The 17,782-nt window shown below is 47.5% G+C and overlaps 1 protein-coding gene across 4 annotated transcripts in view; it reads left to right on the top strand.

The window, feature by feature from the left end:
- LOC110827774 (Kv channel-interacting protein 4) overlaps window positions 1-17,782 on the top strand; it is a 94,324-nt gene that overhangs the window by 71,696 nt on the left and 4,846 nt on the right. For all 4 annotated transcript variants that reach the window (XM_087359701.1, XM_087359703.1, XM_087359705.1 and 1 more), the window contains 4 exons: window positions 13,993-14,117; window positions 14,627-14,696; window positions 15,255-15,325; window positions 15,993-16,205. In XM_087359701.1, coding sequence (XP_087215827.1) covers window positions 13,993-14,117; window positions 14,627-14,696; window positions 15,255-15,325; window positions 15,993-16,205 — 479 coding nt within the window. The remainder of the gene's footprint in view (window positions 1-13,992; window positions 14,118-14,626; window positions 14,697-15,254; window positions 15,326-15,992; window positions 16,206-17,782) is intronic.

Genomic DNA, 17,782 nt, shown 5'->3' on the forward strand with positions numbered 1-17,782 from the left:
AGCGGCCTGTGTCATTGTGGTTTCTCACGAATGTGCGAGTAGCTGGTTCGAATCCCGCGCGAGGCATGGAACAGTGTCAGTGGGGCTCACTGCCTTCCGAGAGTCAATTTTATGCGCATAAATAAGTGCGCAGTTTTTGCGGTCAGTCGGTCGACTGACTTGCTGCTTGGCGCAAATTCCGCTGTTGGTTAATCACGTGCAGGCGCCGCAAAGAATCCGCTTCTCGAAATTTTCCCTCAGTTTTCTTGCTGATTCCGATAATCATCGCGTTGCAGGTTGCGTTTCGAAGTTTCGCGTTGTATAATGGAGTCTGGACGCCGTGGGCCCTGGCAACAAACAGTAGCTATTAATTTATTCGATTAATCTCTCAACGATTGTGGTGGCCTTTGGGACAGTTCGCCAACGAAAGCATTCGGTGTCATGTCGCCAGTTTTGTAGTTGCGGGTGTCACTGTGAGGTCCATAAAGTACAGACGTTCTGGAGGAGCTTTTTAAGAATTGTCAGGAGACTGGAGTGGATTCATCTGGCTCAGGACAGCAGGCTGATTGGCTGTTAGGGTCTAAAGTAGACCGTTCCTTGCCTTGTAGTTTGTCAACTTGTTACTCAGACGAGATGTTTGTTGCCCCACCGCTAACTCTTAAGTAGTTTGTACCCACATCTGTGACGTGTGCAAGTTCTGTTTACGCGTGTTTGAACCCAACACTGTCTCCGCGGAAACCGTCTTTGTCTTGACTTCTGAAACAGTTCGGCTCCGAGGCTTCTGATGCGTGAATCAGCTTTGTACCGAGTGCCATTGCATTTAGATCGCCGCTTTCCGTGAAAACAGTCGAGTCTTTCAGAACTTTATTTCAGTCCAAACTAAACAAAACTGTAAGAAGTCTGCTTCAAAGAGGTCTGGGCGGACCTCAGTCTCTATTCTGTGTTAATTTTCTGTAGGAGCGCAGTCAGTAGTGCAGTTACTTGCGCATGGAGGGACAGTTCAGTCAGTCTGACAGTCAGCGGGGGTGACTGCCTGCGGGCTGGATGACCGGGTTCCGTTTGCTACAGGGGCCATCACTTCCAGGTCGGCTTTGCGTCCCACGAAGCCTTCAGCATGGATGCGGAAGATATCCAACCACGAGGTCCTAAATCGCATGCTCACGGTTAAGCAAAGAAAGACTCTGTATCTGGGGCACATTTTGAGAGGGGAGGGGTACGAAGTTCTGCGGTTGATCATTGAGGGTGACGCAGATGGTTTGGCTGCACATCAATCGACATCTTCAGAGCTGCAGTCTCCAAATCTACGCTGGCCATTTGGAATAATAAGAAGAAGCCTTCTGCCGGATGAGTGTGAGGGTTAAAATGGTCGGATCGTGGACCTAAGTGCGGCGCTTTCTCCCTTTCGGTGTTGCAACTGAGGATGAAAGACCCTGGCGGTTGTCTCAAAAATCGCTAGTGCAAAGATGTTCTAGCGTTTGAAGGAACTTTGCATCTATTTTCTTTCGGTGGCCCAAATCGTGCCAGATATTCTTGGTTGGGTGGGTGAGCGGCGCCAGACGCCAGAAACAAAAGACGGAAGTCTGGTGCTTCATCTCTGAATACTGAAATACAAAAATAACAGCGAAGCTCCGTTATTAAGAGGCAAACAGCCACACGGATGATTGATTTGAATGCGCAGATGCGACCTTCAGCGGCTTCGGAGAAATCTTGCTGACAGCTGACTTTTTCTTCCTTCCTGCTGCACCGGTAACACTCGTTACCACTTCTTCTCTGGTGTCCGTCGTTCTGTATCCTGCGACTTTCTGCGCCGTCTCCTTTCTGCTCGCTGACGTCCAGCCTTGGATCCACGTAACGCTTCGATTTGGCAACTTTCTCATTGAACCTTTCTTCTGCGTTTGTTTAATTCTGTGTGCTCTGTACATTCACAGTCTATTTATTTTATGTTGACGTCATTGTCTCCTGCGTAGTATACGGTGGAACGCTAAATAACTAAAATTTCTCACGTGTTCTAACACTTCGTTACCTGGAATAGATTTCCCCACACAGGCAGTCGCTTGTCTTTTCCTCTGAATACAATAAAATTACTTTCCTTTCGGTTGTTAACATCTCGCCGCTGTATTCGTTATGTTACGCAGTGCAAAGGTTTCTGAAACATTCATTTCTGCGTAGACAAATGTGTTGCGTTGAATTATTAATTTTAGCCTTCATTAGTTGAGCTGGCAGCACTGCAGCGAGTAAAAGTTCGCTAATTTAAGCGTTTCGCCTGAGAACTAGTTTTTGCGGAGATGCAGCCACAGCCAGCCCTCGTGGGGATTGGCGTCTACCCAAAGCTGCTAAGCCCCAACTTTGTTCAAAGTCATAAATGCTTCTGCGATATCGTATAGTTCCAACCAGCACGAGAAGTAATCCCAGAGCAGACGATGGACTTCTTCGTCACCTGAGGCCCACAAGAGACGTAAACGGTCCTCTCTCCAGTACACACCCGAACATGCTGCTTCTCGCACGTTTCTCCCATCTACATCATGTCTACTAAGTTTACTTTTCCCACACAGCTCTTCGATCATGCTGGTCGTATCCCGAAGAAGTTTTATGTCGGTCACCGTAATCAGTGTTGGAAGTGATCTTTGAGCTCAGCTGCTGTCGTGTTTTGGTCCAGGGTTGCAACCAATGGATTTCAGGCGTCAGTCAGTGACACGTGCGCGTGTCTTCTGCTAATCCAGCGGCGTATTCATAGATCACTCTTTCATCCACATTTAGTGTTGACGATAAGAATACGACATGGCGCGTGGTGCTTAATTAAGCGCAGGGACAACTTTGCCTTAAGATTACAGCAGTGTTTGAAGAAAGTTGTCTGATTAATATGGCGGCTCAGCGAGCTCTCGGGGGTACGGTCGCAGCTGATTCAGGCCAATTTGGTGTTGAATTTCTCATAACATTGCCGTCAAACCTTCTTACTCTATGGAGCGCAGTCCTCTGACAGTCGCTCAGATGGTCAGGAAATGTTGCTTCTTTTGTGGAATCCGAAGGTTCATTACCACCCTCACAAGAGCCCGCCACTGGAGTCTGTCGAATCCAGTCGACGGCTCCTCAAAGTCTCCAGAATTGGGTGGAAAGCGAAGAAACACGCAGACGGTTTACCAGGTGAGATATTTTCGATTTGTTTGTCACAGGAGGATCTGGAAACACATCCCAAGTTGGGCCAGGACGAGACGCCAGGCAGCGTTGTGCAATCAACGCATTTCTACTCGTTGAAGACCACTGACGGACTGGCGCGAGCAGGTTATAACATGACGTGACCTCAGTGGGATATCGCGAGTTTATTAACTTGATCGAATTGTGTGGAGTTGTAATATTCTGATTGGGTTGCTTTATTTTCGATCATTGGCGTGTCCTGTGAACACAGATAATGAACAAGTTCGCGTTGCATAAAAGGCTGTACAATTTCATGGGCAACTCGGCGATTGTCAGGTTCTAAAGATGGAGTCATTCTTTGCCCTTTGTACTCAGCGACTGTTATTAGTTTCAAACAGGCATGTAATAAATCCCGTTGGAGTGGGGTTAGTACTTGCGGGTCTGACTGTACTTTCTGTCTGCACCCTCGGATTCCCAGCAAATCACGAGCTGTCAAATACGGCCAACAGCATCGTAGCTACTAGCTGTAAAATGTACCAACAGGTGGCAGTGTGAATTTGCGGGCGCAGATACATTTCCACAATATTAACCTTTCAACCCCCCCCCCCCCCCCGGGGGGGGGGGGCAATATTTTCTTTACGCCTGTTAATCCGATCTTTATTTCAGTAGACTCGCTCAGAAGGTTTGAGCTGGCTGATACTGCATCCGCCTGTCCTCGATGTTGCATTAGATGAGCTACCTGTAACGTAAATACGTGCTAGTATTAATTAATTCTTAATTACAGTCTGACTTAGTCTTCTCTTAGTCAGTGTGGTACGTACTTAAGAGGATGCCAATCGTGTGACCTCTTCAGTGTTTCAGCTCGTTATTTGGACGAGCTGCTGTTCCTGGGGTTCGCTGTCGAAAGTAACTAATTCGAATTTTAGCACAAGAACAGAAATTTCCAAAATTGTTGTAAATTTGGAATTCTGGACATTCGACTTTGTGTCCCTGGCTTCCAGAAAACGTGTCTTCCTGCCACCACGAAGATTGCGCGGAGGGTTTCTGTGTGAGCCCATGCGCGTGCTCATTAGCGAGGTACATACGACCTGTGTTCGTACTGGAGCAGTCAGGGACATCCCACGCGAGTGCGGAAGGGCAGAGGGCAAAGGTCAGTAGATACGAGGGGGGGGGGGGAGCTTGTACCTTTCGTTTTGCCCATGTGATGTTGACCAGAAGCACTTTAATGTGGTCGGTCGTCGTGGAATTTATGAGTCGAAGTGACGTGAAGGCAGCAGCTGACATCTGCAAGTTCCGTTGATCACGCGTAAGACGAACGGCGCGTTTCAAAATGCATGCACATTTTAGTCGTGAATCCTGGTTGGAAGAGGCCACTTCTGAGAAAAAGATGTGAAGATGATATTAAAAAGAATTTCAAAGAAGCTGTGAGAGTGTGGACTGCGTCGACTTGTCTCAGGACGTTGTCGAATCACGGCCCAATGTGAACACGGTACTGAATCTCGGTGTTTCATAGAAGACGGGATATTTGTTAAGCAGCTGATCGACTGTCAGCTTTCTAGACGCTGCTCCGTGGACTAGAAGAGCATAGAAATTGTTTGACATGGAGACCGAGAGGCAAGAAACGCGAAGCTTATTGATTGCCTATGTTGCAGGCTGTGACCTGTCTCTTGCGACCCCCCCCCCCCCCCCGGGGCCCCACCTGTTACATCAGCATGCGTTCAGGCACAAACGATGTAGTAGTGGCAGTGGCGTTTTTCCGCACCTGAAAGCAGTTCTCTGCAGCCACCGCAGAGCGCAGAGAGACCGCCACTGGAGATGTACTTCCAAACTTTTCTGGCCGTGTTCAGAACAGAATCTGTCACCTCACGTCACCGGGCCGGGCCGTGCGTCGATACGGCGCGTGGCGGCGTCACACCAACTGCCTAATCCAAGACCGCCCTGGAGACTCGTGTTCTGCGTTCACGATGTCGAATCAAACTTCGTGTAATTTCGGACCGAGGCGTTGCGAGCAGGTGACGCGCCCGCAAAACATGGCGCAGGAAGGGACGATTTTCTTCTGAACATCGGGAGTTCCGAGGTTTGGGTGCCACCGAAAATCAGAAGCAAAGTAGCTCTCCCCAGTTATTCTTTTGCATAAATTCCATACAAAACTTCCATTTTACTTCAGTGGACATCAAATAATGTAGATTCAAGGATAACATTAGAATGGATCTCGAAAAGAAATAAGATCTGAGGGTGTGGAGTGGATTAATCTAGCTCATCATTCGGTCCAGTGGCGGGCTGTTGTGAACACAAAAGGCACGGAATTCCGTGACCAGCTGAGCGACTGTCAGCCTGTGAACAATTACTCTGCTCCTCTTCGGTTGCCCGAAACAGTCGCCAGTCGTCGGGATTGTCCGCGCGAATGCGAAGAACGGCGACCGGCGTCTCTTCGAGTGGTTGTCCGTTGAACGCTGCCACCGCGAAACGTCGATATTCCGCCCACACGCGTGTTGGACATCAAAACGTGGGTGAAGAAGGAAGGTCTCCACCGAGAGTCCTCTTTGTTACTTTCTGAAATTGCTTTTCCACTAATCGTTGGTTGAATTAGGACAAATGCGATTAAACGAGGATTAATCAAAATTGTTGCTAGTTAAGGTTTATCCGCTGCGTCGTTCTTCACTGAGGCCATTAGTCGATGTGATGGCTTTTTACGGTTAACCAGGAATGAATTCTAAGTTCGTTCAGTGTACGGGTTGATTTTTTTTACGCTTGTTACATTACGCCGAAATGTTGTAGCTGCAGCCAACACGTCAGGACGACGTTTAATAATTCAAAGGTCTTTACGAATTCCTAGCTCCGTAGCATTAATTTCCCACGTCGTTGAACATTGCATCCTCTCGACACTTTGTACGTATTAACTTATTTAACAAATGCTGTTGACATTCTGTTTGGTCCTTAAAAGTTGGGAACTTTTACGGAAATTGAAGCATAAGAACCCTGTGATTTTATATGTATCCGGTTTCTTCACGGAGACTGGAGATCACTCAGGTAGCTAGAAGTTTGATTTCGCCAGACGGCCTGAACTTGTAAAACTTTAGACATTATTTTTGTTGTGTGTCCCGGTTTTGAAATGTGGCCTTATGTGTGTGAGAAGCTGTGGCGATCAGAATCACAGATGCAACTTTTAAGTAGTCGCTTACTTATTGATCACGCAACTCCGTGGGGCAGAGTCCTACTTGGGAAGCTGATAGTCACTCAGCCAGTCAGTCAGTCAAGGAATCTCCGCCTCGTACGCAAACCGAAGGTTCATTACAGAGTTCACAGAAGTTCTCCAGTGGACGCCATGTTGAGCCAGTTGAATCCATTCCAAACTCTCGCGCCTTGACCGTCAATAATCTCGATTGCACGGCTCACACGCATTCAGCTGTTTCCCGCCTGACCCACGTACCGACGCCAGCGACGCGTTGCGGCGCGGTCTGAACAGCTGCCAGCTGCACGTCAGAGGCTGCCCGGAGAGTTAGTGAGGCAGTCGCCAAGGCAACGGTCGCTAGGAGCCGATGGGAGGTGGTAGGTGGGCCTCGGATACATGAGCCTGCCTCAATATTCCGAAGGCAGTCCCTCACCCTCTGCTTTGATGTCTGCCTGTCAGTGTTCGCAGTGCACGTGGTAGATAACTTCAGCTGACGCCGCCCAAAGCTCGAGCTTCTGTGCTGTGTTGGTTGAATCATTGCTGTTGCTCAGCTGCGCCATGTTTACGTGTGTCTCCTTTCGCCCTGTGTTCGTCTGCGGTCTCCTTTCCACCTCACTTCGTTCTCTGCCCACGTTGTTCTGTGAAAGATCTGTTCGCATCCAAGCATGAAGCACGCACGCTTTTAAAACACACAATTCATTATCATCTGTAGACTTGAATTTTGTGCCACTTTTCAGTTGTCCTCTTTTTTAACGAATATAGCATAAACCGGCTACTTCCTGTGTCCATGTTCTTCTGGGTTGCAACGCCGTGTGGAAACCAACGTTTCGTAGGAACGTAGTGCCTCCATCTTCATGGCTACGTGTGGTGTCGCGAATTCCTGTCCAGAACTGTCGGACGGACGATGAACCTTCGTGTTCCGTGAAAGGCGATTAATTTCTTGGCCGGCTGAGTGACTGTCAGCTTCTCAAGAACGACGCTGCTGCAGGCAGACAGTAGTGAGGAGTGCGAAACCGCGGTCCGTCGAAGTGCAGTTGACGCGTTGTGTCTTAGAGCAAGGACACTCCTAAGTGGCGATGAAGAGACAGGATTTCTGTTCTGCTTGTTTATCCGTCCAGTTGCTCTTAAAGATCATGAAATCACTTACTCGAAGAGGGTGGGTTTTGTAGTGAATGTGGTGTGCGGTGTTTGAGACATTCAAGCTCATATTTGTCTGCGGTTTAATAAAACACATGTCAGCGCGGTATGAATTTCTAGGCAAGAGTCTTCCGAAACAACCTTGTAATCCGCTTTGAGTTGGCACCGCAGCGTCTGAGTTGAGCTGGAATTACTTAACATGACGACGAGTGGCGGGTTCGGCCTGGCTGTTTGTGGAGTGGACCCTCGTCAAAAGAAGCAGACACACGACATTCATTATAAATCCCGATGCGGATATATTTGAAGCTCGTTCGAGAGCCCTCAGATGCAATTAAAACCCTTCGTGTGTTTTCATTTACGGCGTCTCTTTGTGTCCGTCCGCAGTCACGGTTTAAAACTCTTCCTTCCACGTTTCTTGTCGGACGACCTCTGCAGCAGCCTCCGGATTCGGGTTTTGCTTTAACCGGAAACGCAGAGTTTCCAAGACGCACGCATTTCGCTCAATCTCGGACTCCCTGTTTCTACCAGTTTTAATATTATCCGTGCCCTGAAAGTCGGAATTATTCACCCTCTGGTCTCTTGTGGTTCAGAACGAAGTGCGGGCACTGTGAATCCTGGCAAATACACGATACAACCCCTTGAACGAAGGATTGGCCCATCGCGTAACATTGGAGGACGCACCTCGTACACCCACAAACACGATTCGATAACAGAAAAGAAGCTGTTTCTTGTAGCAGTAGAACCGGTCCTGGTGTAATCGCATCATCCGCCATCACCTTCTTGCATCATGCAAGCCTTTTAGATGGATTGAGGACCAAAAACCACGTAGCGTGGAAGAGAGACAGCGATTCATGAACGTTGAGCCGCGTTCCCGTTGAAATAGCTGAAAGAATTGCGCCTTTAAAACTGTTTCGTTAGATTAAGTTATTCCGTATAACGAAATGGGGTCCTGTTCACGCCGATTCTGGTTTCGCTGCTTCGTTATCCTTCGCCGTCCACATGAGAAGTACCTGACCTCTGACCCTCACAGTGCCCCAGATTTATAATTACGTCAGCCTGTTAGAAACAACGCACAGTCGCTGCATTTGCGCTGACAAGTGTCGCAGGTCATTAATTGTGAGTGCAGTCGCTCCTCGTTTCTTCGCTGCACTTGGTCGACGGAGGCTGAGCTGAACCTCACGGCGCCCGAAATTGAACTAAAATTGTGTTTCAGTGCCAGTGAAAGCGTCCATTTGTGGTCCGTGGTCTTCGTTTCGTGAATGTGCACTCCGGATGAAACGTTTTTCTTTTGTTTTCTCGTTTTTCGTCGTTTTATCGCCGAATTCGGAAAACGTTCGTCGTTTTTGCACCACAGGACAAGTTATGATTGCCCGCCAGTGAGAGCAGAATCTGGGCTTTGTACGTTCTTGAGGGACGAAGGTTGCGTCTTCAGGGATAAGACAGGAAACTGTGGTCTGCGTTTGTGCGAAACGTTCGTTTCTTCGATTTATCCTGTGACTCTGTATGGAAGGAGACCCCCTAGGTCTGTTCTGAAATTACATTCCTTTACTCTTATAAAGAAGAATATTTTTTACAAATAAGTTTCGATTTTAAAGCACGCAACTTTCTCAGGTCGTAATCGAACTTGCCTTATAAAGTGGTCGATAGATTTTGCTCACGTCGCGCCTGGGATCCGCTGTCAAGTGTCGCAACTGATGCGCCCCAGAGAGCTGATGCCCTTACGCACATACGTCAGTTGATCGACGCGTCGTAAATATTTGAATTGCAGATGAAGCTGTTCCAGTTACGACCGGTGTCACTTCGGGCTCTGCTTTATGTCGAAGTACCGAATCCTGTCCCAATAATTTTCTTAAAATTCTTTTTGTGCGGGGTCAGCCATTTTGCAAGCCTTCCGCAGTTTCACGCGCCGTGCAGGTAAAGTGCGAACACACGTGGTGAGGGTCAATCCATCTGCTGGCAGAAAAGAGGTCTCGTCCCGATGCCAGTCCGCAGAAATGGCACTGGTTCAGTTCTCTCGTTCCCACTGACGCAGACCGGAGAGCAGGGATGGAGCGCGGTCCGAACTGTCGCCTAATCGCGCTGTCTCGTATCCGTCCGCGTGAAAAGGCCCAGACTTCAGTAACCGGAACCTGAATGCAATTGTTTTGGTATCCGTAACTTCGCTAATCTGTGCAGTGCCTGGTGTTTGGCGTCCCTTAGAAATTTGCAGCCCGTCCGGCGTTCTTTGCAGCGGACGCTTTACGAGTAGGCCAAGGCAAATCGGTATGGTTAAGCGCGTTCAATGCGACCTCGTGGAGGTTGGCGTTTTTCTACCATGCTTCGCTGCATATTTAAGTTCGTAACCATTCTTTGGAATGGGACTTCCTGCTTGACTTACTGGGTTCGATTTCTGACAGCGTCGTCATTTCAAACACAGTAGACAGACGTTCTTCCGAAAAATTAAAGACCGTCTGTAAATCGCAGTCCGTGTTTGAAGCGTCGAGATTCAAATATTCGTGGGGTGTCGGAGGCAGAGAATGGGTTTCGGCAACTCAAATGGATGCATACGCGGACCGACATCTCTGAGGTAATCCAGAGGTTCATTGCCATATTCAGAAGAACTCGCCAGTGGCCACTGTCCTGAGCCAGCTGAATCCAGTCCATAACCTACTCACACGACCTACATTTAAACAAGGCGTGAAGACCTGTCAAATGTAATCGGCGCAGTGGACAGCAGAATCGAATCCGTAAGGAGAAACACAAGTCTCTGAGACGTTGCTGGTAATGATAACGTAATTGTTATTAATCGTGGTGTGGCGTCGGTCTCTTCCGTTGCGTTAGTTCAGACACCAAAACCAAGCTGTCAGTCACACCGATTGCGTCTGCTTGTGGATGACGCAATTGTTTTGCGTCAATAACTCGCGCAGTAAGCAACTTGAAGTTTTGTTGTGTTTTATTGCAGAGAACACGAACTGGCCGAGCAGATGGCAGCACTTCAGTCGGCCATCTCAGAACTGTTAATAACGCATAAAATTTTAACGAAACTTCTGGGACCGAGGGGTGCGGGGTGCAGGCTACTCAACGATTCCAGTTCTAAAACAAGTAGCATGTTATGAGCCCGCGACATGACAGATGGCAGTCGGAAATTGTGTTCAGTTGGACACAACCAGGCGGGCACGTGTCTTCCTGCGGGAATCGATACTCAGCTGTTCTCTGGTACGGCAGCAGCTGCTCGCCGTGTTCATTGTAACAGAAGAAATTAATTTGATTCGAATACATTTTTTTGTCACAAATTTGAATCAAACGCTCAGAGAGCATCTGACTTGATGCTAACGTCTTAAGTGGATTAATTTAGTAGTTTGCACTAAATACAGCGCCGAGTAAAGTCGGTGCAAGGAAGGCTTGTTGGCTCGTATGCGATGACCGATCGTTACGGTTACAGTGGTTAGCATTCCTTCTTTGTACTCGGGGGCACTGAGTTTGTTTTTCGATCTGTCCGTCTGGTTTCTCTCCAGCCACGGGCCATAATTCGAACCGAACACAAGTCAACACCAAGTATGTGCAGTCATAAACTTGTTTTACTGCTCGCTTTTCTTTCGCGATTATGAAGCTGAACTACATATTTTTATAAATAAACTTTTGCTGCCGTTGTAAAAATTCCCGTGGGTCAGGTTTTACGGCTGCAGTTATAGACATTTGTAGACTCGCCCTTTGTCGTAACTCAGACGTTTTGTAGTTCATCCTTGTCTACCTGACCTACAGAACTTACGCTTTACTTCCGGGCGTAGAAGTAAGGAGATATATAACTTTATCGCGTTTCTCCCGTCGTGTGAACATGGAGACAGCATGTTCCTCAGAAATGTTGGTCGTCTGCGACGTCTTCAGTGTGAGAGCATTAACTTTGCCACTCCATTAATCTGCCTTCTGTCTTTTATCGCTGATGCATCCACACACACGCATCCGCCACAAATTCGCTCTTCCTGAAACGAGAAGCCGGCAAACATTTGCCTCAGTGAATTAAAATCTTGTTTTCCTTTTACCGCAACTACGAACGGAGTGGCCGAACGGACACAGTGGCTAGTCACTTTAAGAGATTTTAACTTTTCGCCCAAGAGAAAGTCATACAACGTCGTTTGGTTTCCGGAGCCTCGGAACAAGATGGCGGTTCACCCGAGCTGTTCGTATATAACTGCAGTTGTTAGAACTGGATCCACCGATCATGGCCGCTGACCTCGTAGGGAGTGCCCAGTATGCGGACCACTCAATGAAGGAAGGAAGGAGTTTCCTTCTGTCAGTGCGTCAGTCTGGAAGCCTGATAATTGTTGTCTTGTGACTGCGCTGTGTCAACAACATGACACCTGTTCGTTGCAATCTCCTTTCTGGTCATTGGCATTGCCTCTTATCAAAACACTCGGACATACAAACCACCGACGTCTTACACAAAGAAGGACGAAATGAAAGCCTGGCTATTGGAAATAAACATCCCATTTTGTGACGTGTTGAAAGCTCGACTGTTCGATTTAATCAAATTAAACAATTCAAAACACAAATATTATGTGATTGATCAGATTTTGGCAGACAAAGAACGTACAGTGCTGAGACTTCCCGATTTAAACCCCACTGAACTTATTTGGGCAGATGCAAAACAATGGGTTGCAAGCAAGAACACAGCATTTAAAATTAAGGACGTCGAGCGTCTGCGTCGCCAGAGATTCGAAGAAATTGGACAAGAGGAATGGGAGAATGCATGCAGCAAGAAGGCGTAATCGAAGACGATATTGAACGCATTTTAATTGCAGATAATGGAGTGGACAGCAACGGCTTCCAATTCACAAAGTTCAGCGGTCAAAAACGCTGGATCGCAGTAGATCAGCGGTTGCTTGTTTAGTTCGGCGTTTGCTTGGCGACTGGACCCACAGGTTGCAGAAAACTTCTCAAGAAGCACTTGTCGTTCAGCGATTTGCTGTGTTTTGACCTAAGTTGACACAGTGCGTGATAAAACGCAGTTGTTATTAATACTTAAATGTTATGTTAGACGCTAAAAATTCTGCGACTGACAGTGGGTCGGGCCACCTCTAAACGTATTTAACCTTTTAAGAGACAATTTCGCTTCGGCTAATAACAAATTCGAAGCGCATCGTTGTCTTTACGACGCGAGAATCTCCTTCACTCCCGTCTTTGGCGTCGTCATAATTGAATCATAACGACGACGGAGCCATCTGGAGCAGCGGCCTGTGACGTCCTCCTGCACCGACGTAATTCTAATGATTAATTGATGAAACTGCGACGCTAAATGATGACCAGGGAGAACGATGATTAGTTCGTCACTTCTGTTGTTCTGGGAAGATTTGCAATGCTTTCCGAATGGAGACGCATAAAGTAACGTCCAGGATGAGCAATGTAGCGATGTTTGTTTGTTTGTTTGTTACAATTGACGTATCTTGTTTGAAGATCTTGGCATTCCGTAAACGACTCGAATTAAAATGTCTGGCGTCCAGATTCGTGGTTAGAATTTGTGTAATGAGAATCTTATATTTGCGTTTGTCAACCCCATCCGTTACCAGTCCAGTGGCGTGTCTGACTACAAGCGAATTTTCGCACGTACAGTTTTTGTGGTGAACTGAGTATCGTCCGGCGACAAAGGTCTCCTTTGATTCAAATGTGCTGCGTCCTCTCAATCAGTTTGCGTGTTTGGGTTAGCACAGCGGTAGAGCATGAACCAATACACGGTACATTTGAGGCCAATCGAAACTCTTTAACGTGACTTAATCGAGACTCTTCAAGGACGGAAGGGTTCCAGCAAGAGTTGATACCGAACACGTTCGATATCCGCTCGAGACGTGTTCTGGCCTATTATTACCTCGGTAATAGACTTCACTTTCCTGGCATTTTAACCAAACTGTTCATACGTCTGTGAAATACTCAATTGTGACTGAGTTGCGAGATTTGGTAAGAGGTTTGTTGAGGTTCTGTGCGGGTAGAATGTCAGCAAGTGCTGTTGTACTTATCGTCTGCGTTCGTACACTGAATCTTGTCATGTTCATTTGTGTCTGCTCAGATTTATTGATTCCGAATTTAAAAAAAGGGCTTACCATTTCCTTTAGTGTTTATTCTGGTTGATGTTCCGCCAACTTCCGTGGTTCGATCTTTAGAGAATGCCATGTGCTGTGTGTTTTAGAAAGTTCGTTTACTGAAATCGATGTCGAGGACAAAGCAGTTGATTCCAGCTAGAGAGAGGCCGCCCCAATCGAATTAAAGAGGAAAAATTCCCGTCCGACTTTTCCTGCTACAGACGCGTTCAAGTCTGAGATAAAATTGCTCCTTTCAAGTATACCGCCGTTGTTGAACGCGTAGTGAGCAGTCGAAAATAACGAATGGTTCTCTCTGAGGCTTCCTTCCTTTGAGGGAAGTCTTTATCGAATACTGTGGGTCATTGAGTCATTTTTGTTGCGTTGCAAGGAACACGAGAATACTCTTGTGTATTCCGGCACGGAGTACACTTTTGGGGCCTGTGTCTTTTCATCTGACGCGCGGTGTTTGATCTTCGTCGCAGTAAGTAGCTCGGATGCGATAATCGCGTGTTTCTGTTCCAGAGGAGGAGCTGGACGAGTTCAGTGTCCACGCGACCCGGCACCGCCCCGAGGAGCTCACGAAGCTCGCCAGGACGACCAAGTTCACCCGCAAGGAGATTCAGCTCATCTACCGCGGGTTCAAGCAGGTGAGCCACTTCCCCCCTGTTCCATTGCACGTTGTGCCCTGACGTCTTTAAATTGAGAAGCACGCGTTCTCTGTCTTTCCGGATTGAAAAGGGCTAGAACAGCAAAGTTCCCGCCAAGATTACCCTTGAAATCATCAATTTTTGCCTCAGGAAGACGTACATCGTCCTCCAGCAAGAAGTAGTACCTAGTTGGCAACACTGCTCCGGCGTGTGTATTTACTTATTACGTTCCGACAAAAAGGAACAAAGTTTCTGGGATTACGTAATCGGAGTGTTTGTCTGAGTTGTAACGAGTAATTTCGTGGAGCATAATTTTGTCTTTGAGTTCTGGCAGTCGCTCAGATGTTCAAAGGAATCTCCGGCTTTCATGGAACCGGAAGATTTTTCTGGGGCCCTTTGTGGGCCTGTGCCCCGGCCCCTTTTGTCTTCTGTTCCCACCCTTTCCATTTTTGTAGACTGAGCTCCACGCGCACTGACGCCATCTTGTCTGTTGATTTCGTCTGTTGCAGGAATGCCCGACGGGAATGGTTGACGAGGAATGCTTCAAGAACATCTTCTCCCAGTTCTTCCCCCAAGGCGGTGAGTACTTGTTTGCGAAACAGCCTGTTACCTAGAGGTTGATCCGGATATCGTGTGCCTATTGAATATACGAAGCGACTGCTAAGTCTCGCTTAAACTCGTGTCAGTTTCCGTCTAGTCTGTCTAGCTGTCGTTCGAACCGTTCGCGCTTCATGCAGATGTCCTTGGTTCGGTTCCTTCCTTGACATTGACAGTGCCTGTAACAAAGCAGAAGATGTCGCGTGCTTGTTCATTCTTACGGAGCTCACGTGTGACGCCGCGTACTTTTGTACGCAGCTCTTGGGCGTCTATTTGACCTAGTGGTCTACGGATGTCCTGGTTCCCTCACGACGAAGTTATTTCGTCGGGCCCTTGCTCAATCGCCTTCTTCCCGTCTTTGTTATCCTCAGGTGCATTCCGTCAATGGAACAAGTGAAAACCTGAAACCGAGCGTCTGGTTTTCGTATTTGCGAGGCCCCAGATTCAGATCTGAGCCGTAGAGAGGCTGTCCTCTTGAGCGTTTCCGTAGTATTCCTCATTTCCTCCGGTCGGTAAGAGCCTGTGTTCTTCTGCTTCCAGATGCGAGCCAGTACGCGCACTACGTCTTCAACACGATCAAACACAACCAGACGGGCAAGATAAGTTTCGAGGTGAGTGTGTGTTTCAGCATCCAGGCTGTTCTGCCTCTAGAACCGTCTTTCCTTTGTGGTGGTGTTTCACAGAAAGTTTTTCTAACGCCTTGTGAAACGAAATCCTACGAGGCACAGCGCACGAATAGAAGCTTTCCCTTCTTTGCTGCTTCCGTGAAATGACTGGGGAGTTGTACAGTGCGTCATGAAATATTTTAGGGCGACCAAATTACAGACAATGCGGCGAGTGGTGGTGCACGTAGAACGGATCGATTGTGGTGGTCGGAAAAGCGACCAGTCGAGATCGTTAAATAATTAGGGTGTGAGGGTGCGGACTGAGTAGACTGTTATGAACACGTTTTTAACTTTTCGGACCAAAGTGGGAGGACTGTTTCTGAATTAGCTGAACAGCTGTCGCCTTCTCATGCCTTCCGACGATTCCGAGATCCGGTTTCTTGTGCAAGGCGTCTCAGTGATTTCTATGTTGTGAGGTCAACCCCGGCCCCTGCTTCGTCTAGTTGTTCTGCTGTAAACACAGGTCTCTGACTTGTTTCTATGTTCCCGGATGCTTCTGCTTGTAGCTGTCATCCCGGAAAATCTGTTACGAAATTTCTCGGACGCAGTTTCCAGGAAGACTGTAATGCCTGGACGTCCAGTGCCTCACGTAGTGAGAGAGACTGTGTTTCAGGATTTCCTTGGCATCCTGTCCAGAGTGTCTCGGGGCAGCGTCCAGGAGAAGCTGCAGTGGATATTCGGTCTCTACGATCTCAATGGAGACGGCCTCATCACCAAGAGCGAGATGCTGGACGTTGTGACGTCAATCTACGAGATGCTGGGCCGCTCCACTGAGCCCGTCGTAGAGGAAAACTCGGCTAAGGAGCACGTAGAGAAGATCTTCCATGTAAGTTGCGCGCTTTCGCTCTGCTGTTAGCCATCGTCGGTCTGTTAATTGAGACGTGTGCCGCACGGGCTCTTCCTGAAAAGTCGCCTTATTTTTCTGCATGTGGTCAGCGGGTTGCATCGGACGATATTTCGTACCAGTTTGCTTGTAGGCTGCAGTACGGAAATGTAATTATTTTCAGTATCTCAGTTTGTTTGTGATTATCCCGTTCAGGAGCGCCTCGTCTGGGATGAGATGTCCACGGAGCCCTTTTTGATACGCTGATACTCGCTCCGCCCGTAAATAAATGGCCCTTCTATTGTATTTTAATAATAGACTTAAACATCTGTTTTCTGCGAACGGCAAATTACTTTACGCTGGTGTGTTTAAAAGGAACACAGTTCTGACACAGTTCGTAACCTTCCGGTTGTGAACTCAGCTCAGTTATGAAGGCATGACTTGACTTCTGTCAGACAGCCAGGATTTCAAGTTGAACCTAATTAACTAAAATCCGCCGTTGCCACATGGCGCTTAATGAAACGTTGCAGAAAGCAGTTTTGCCACTCGACTTCCGTTCCGAACCGAGACGTCTCTGGTGGATATGACGAAGTTGGTACCACTGATCGCGTAACAGTTGTCAGTTGTCAGCGAAGAGATTTGTAATTACTGGCAGCAATGACACGAACTGCCTTTTGTTTTAGTAGCAACAACAAACAAATACTAATTCTACTCGTTCTTTCGACTGCTCTGATATTTAACTTTTTCAAAAATATGTTTTATTTAGCAAAAGTAACGTCTTCTGCTTGCAACGCACGTGGACATGAATGACTAAATTATCAATGAGCCGTGCAACTAAAATGCAGACGTGGCCCGCGTACGAAGCAAGTCTCAGTGGTTTGCCGGCCTCGTACGTCTAAACCCGCGGTAACTCGATAAAGTTTTTCGCGTAATGAAAAAACGAATTAAAACGACAGGACTTTCATTAAAGCTCGCGATACATTTTCGCTTTATGCAGCGAATGTCAATTACTTCTGTAATCGGGGATGAAGACATTTATAAATGATTTAGGGGCTCTGCCCCTGCGCAATTCGCTCGCCAATTCTGCAAGGGGCTCCTACCGTCCCTCGCTCCACTTTTATTCCCCCATTTTAAGGATTTAGGGATGAAAATTAATTTTAATAATTTTTAATACAACGAGACGTCAGGCGCTGGTCGTCCGAAGCTGTCGGCGCCTCTTCTGAACCCTCTGATCTGCAAATTTCCAGCAAGTTTTCGTTTTTCCGCGCACAGAGATTTCTCCCCGTTATTTGAGCCGACAAATCAGCAGCAGCCAAAATGCGAGAGAATTGTTTCCGAAAACGTTTCTTAAAGACTCGGGACGTGACTGTGGAAAACATCGTCTCCATGTTCAGCCCTGCAGATGGAAACAGCATGTTCTTTATCCTAGACGGTGGCGTCTTGTCACAAACCCACGCGGCTTTACAGCCCAGAATAGGATCAGGTACTTTCAATTCTGAATGTTTCGAAAATAACTTGGTGAAGTTATTTTGAAATTCGCCACGAGGACGATAAAAACACGAGAACGAGATTTTCGTCTC

Source organism: Zootermopsis nevadensis, unplaced genomic scaffold (assembly GCF_977971745.1).
Source record: "Zootermopsis nevadensis isolate Lab colony 2312 unplaced genomic scaffold, Znev_1.0 Znev_ptg000032l, whole genome shotgun sequence".
In the NCBI taxonomy this organism is placed as follows: domain Eukaryota; kingdom Metazoa; phylum Arthropoda; class Insecta; order Blattodea; family Termopsidae; genus Zootermopsis; species Zootermopsis nevadensis.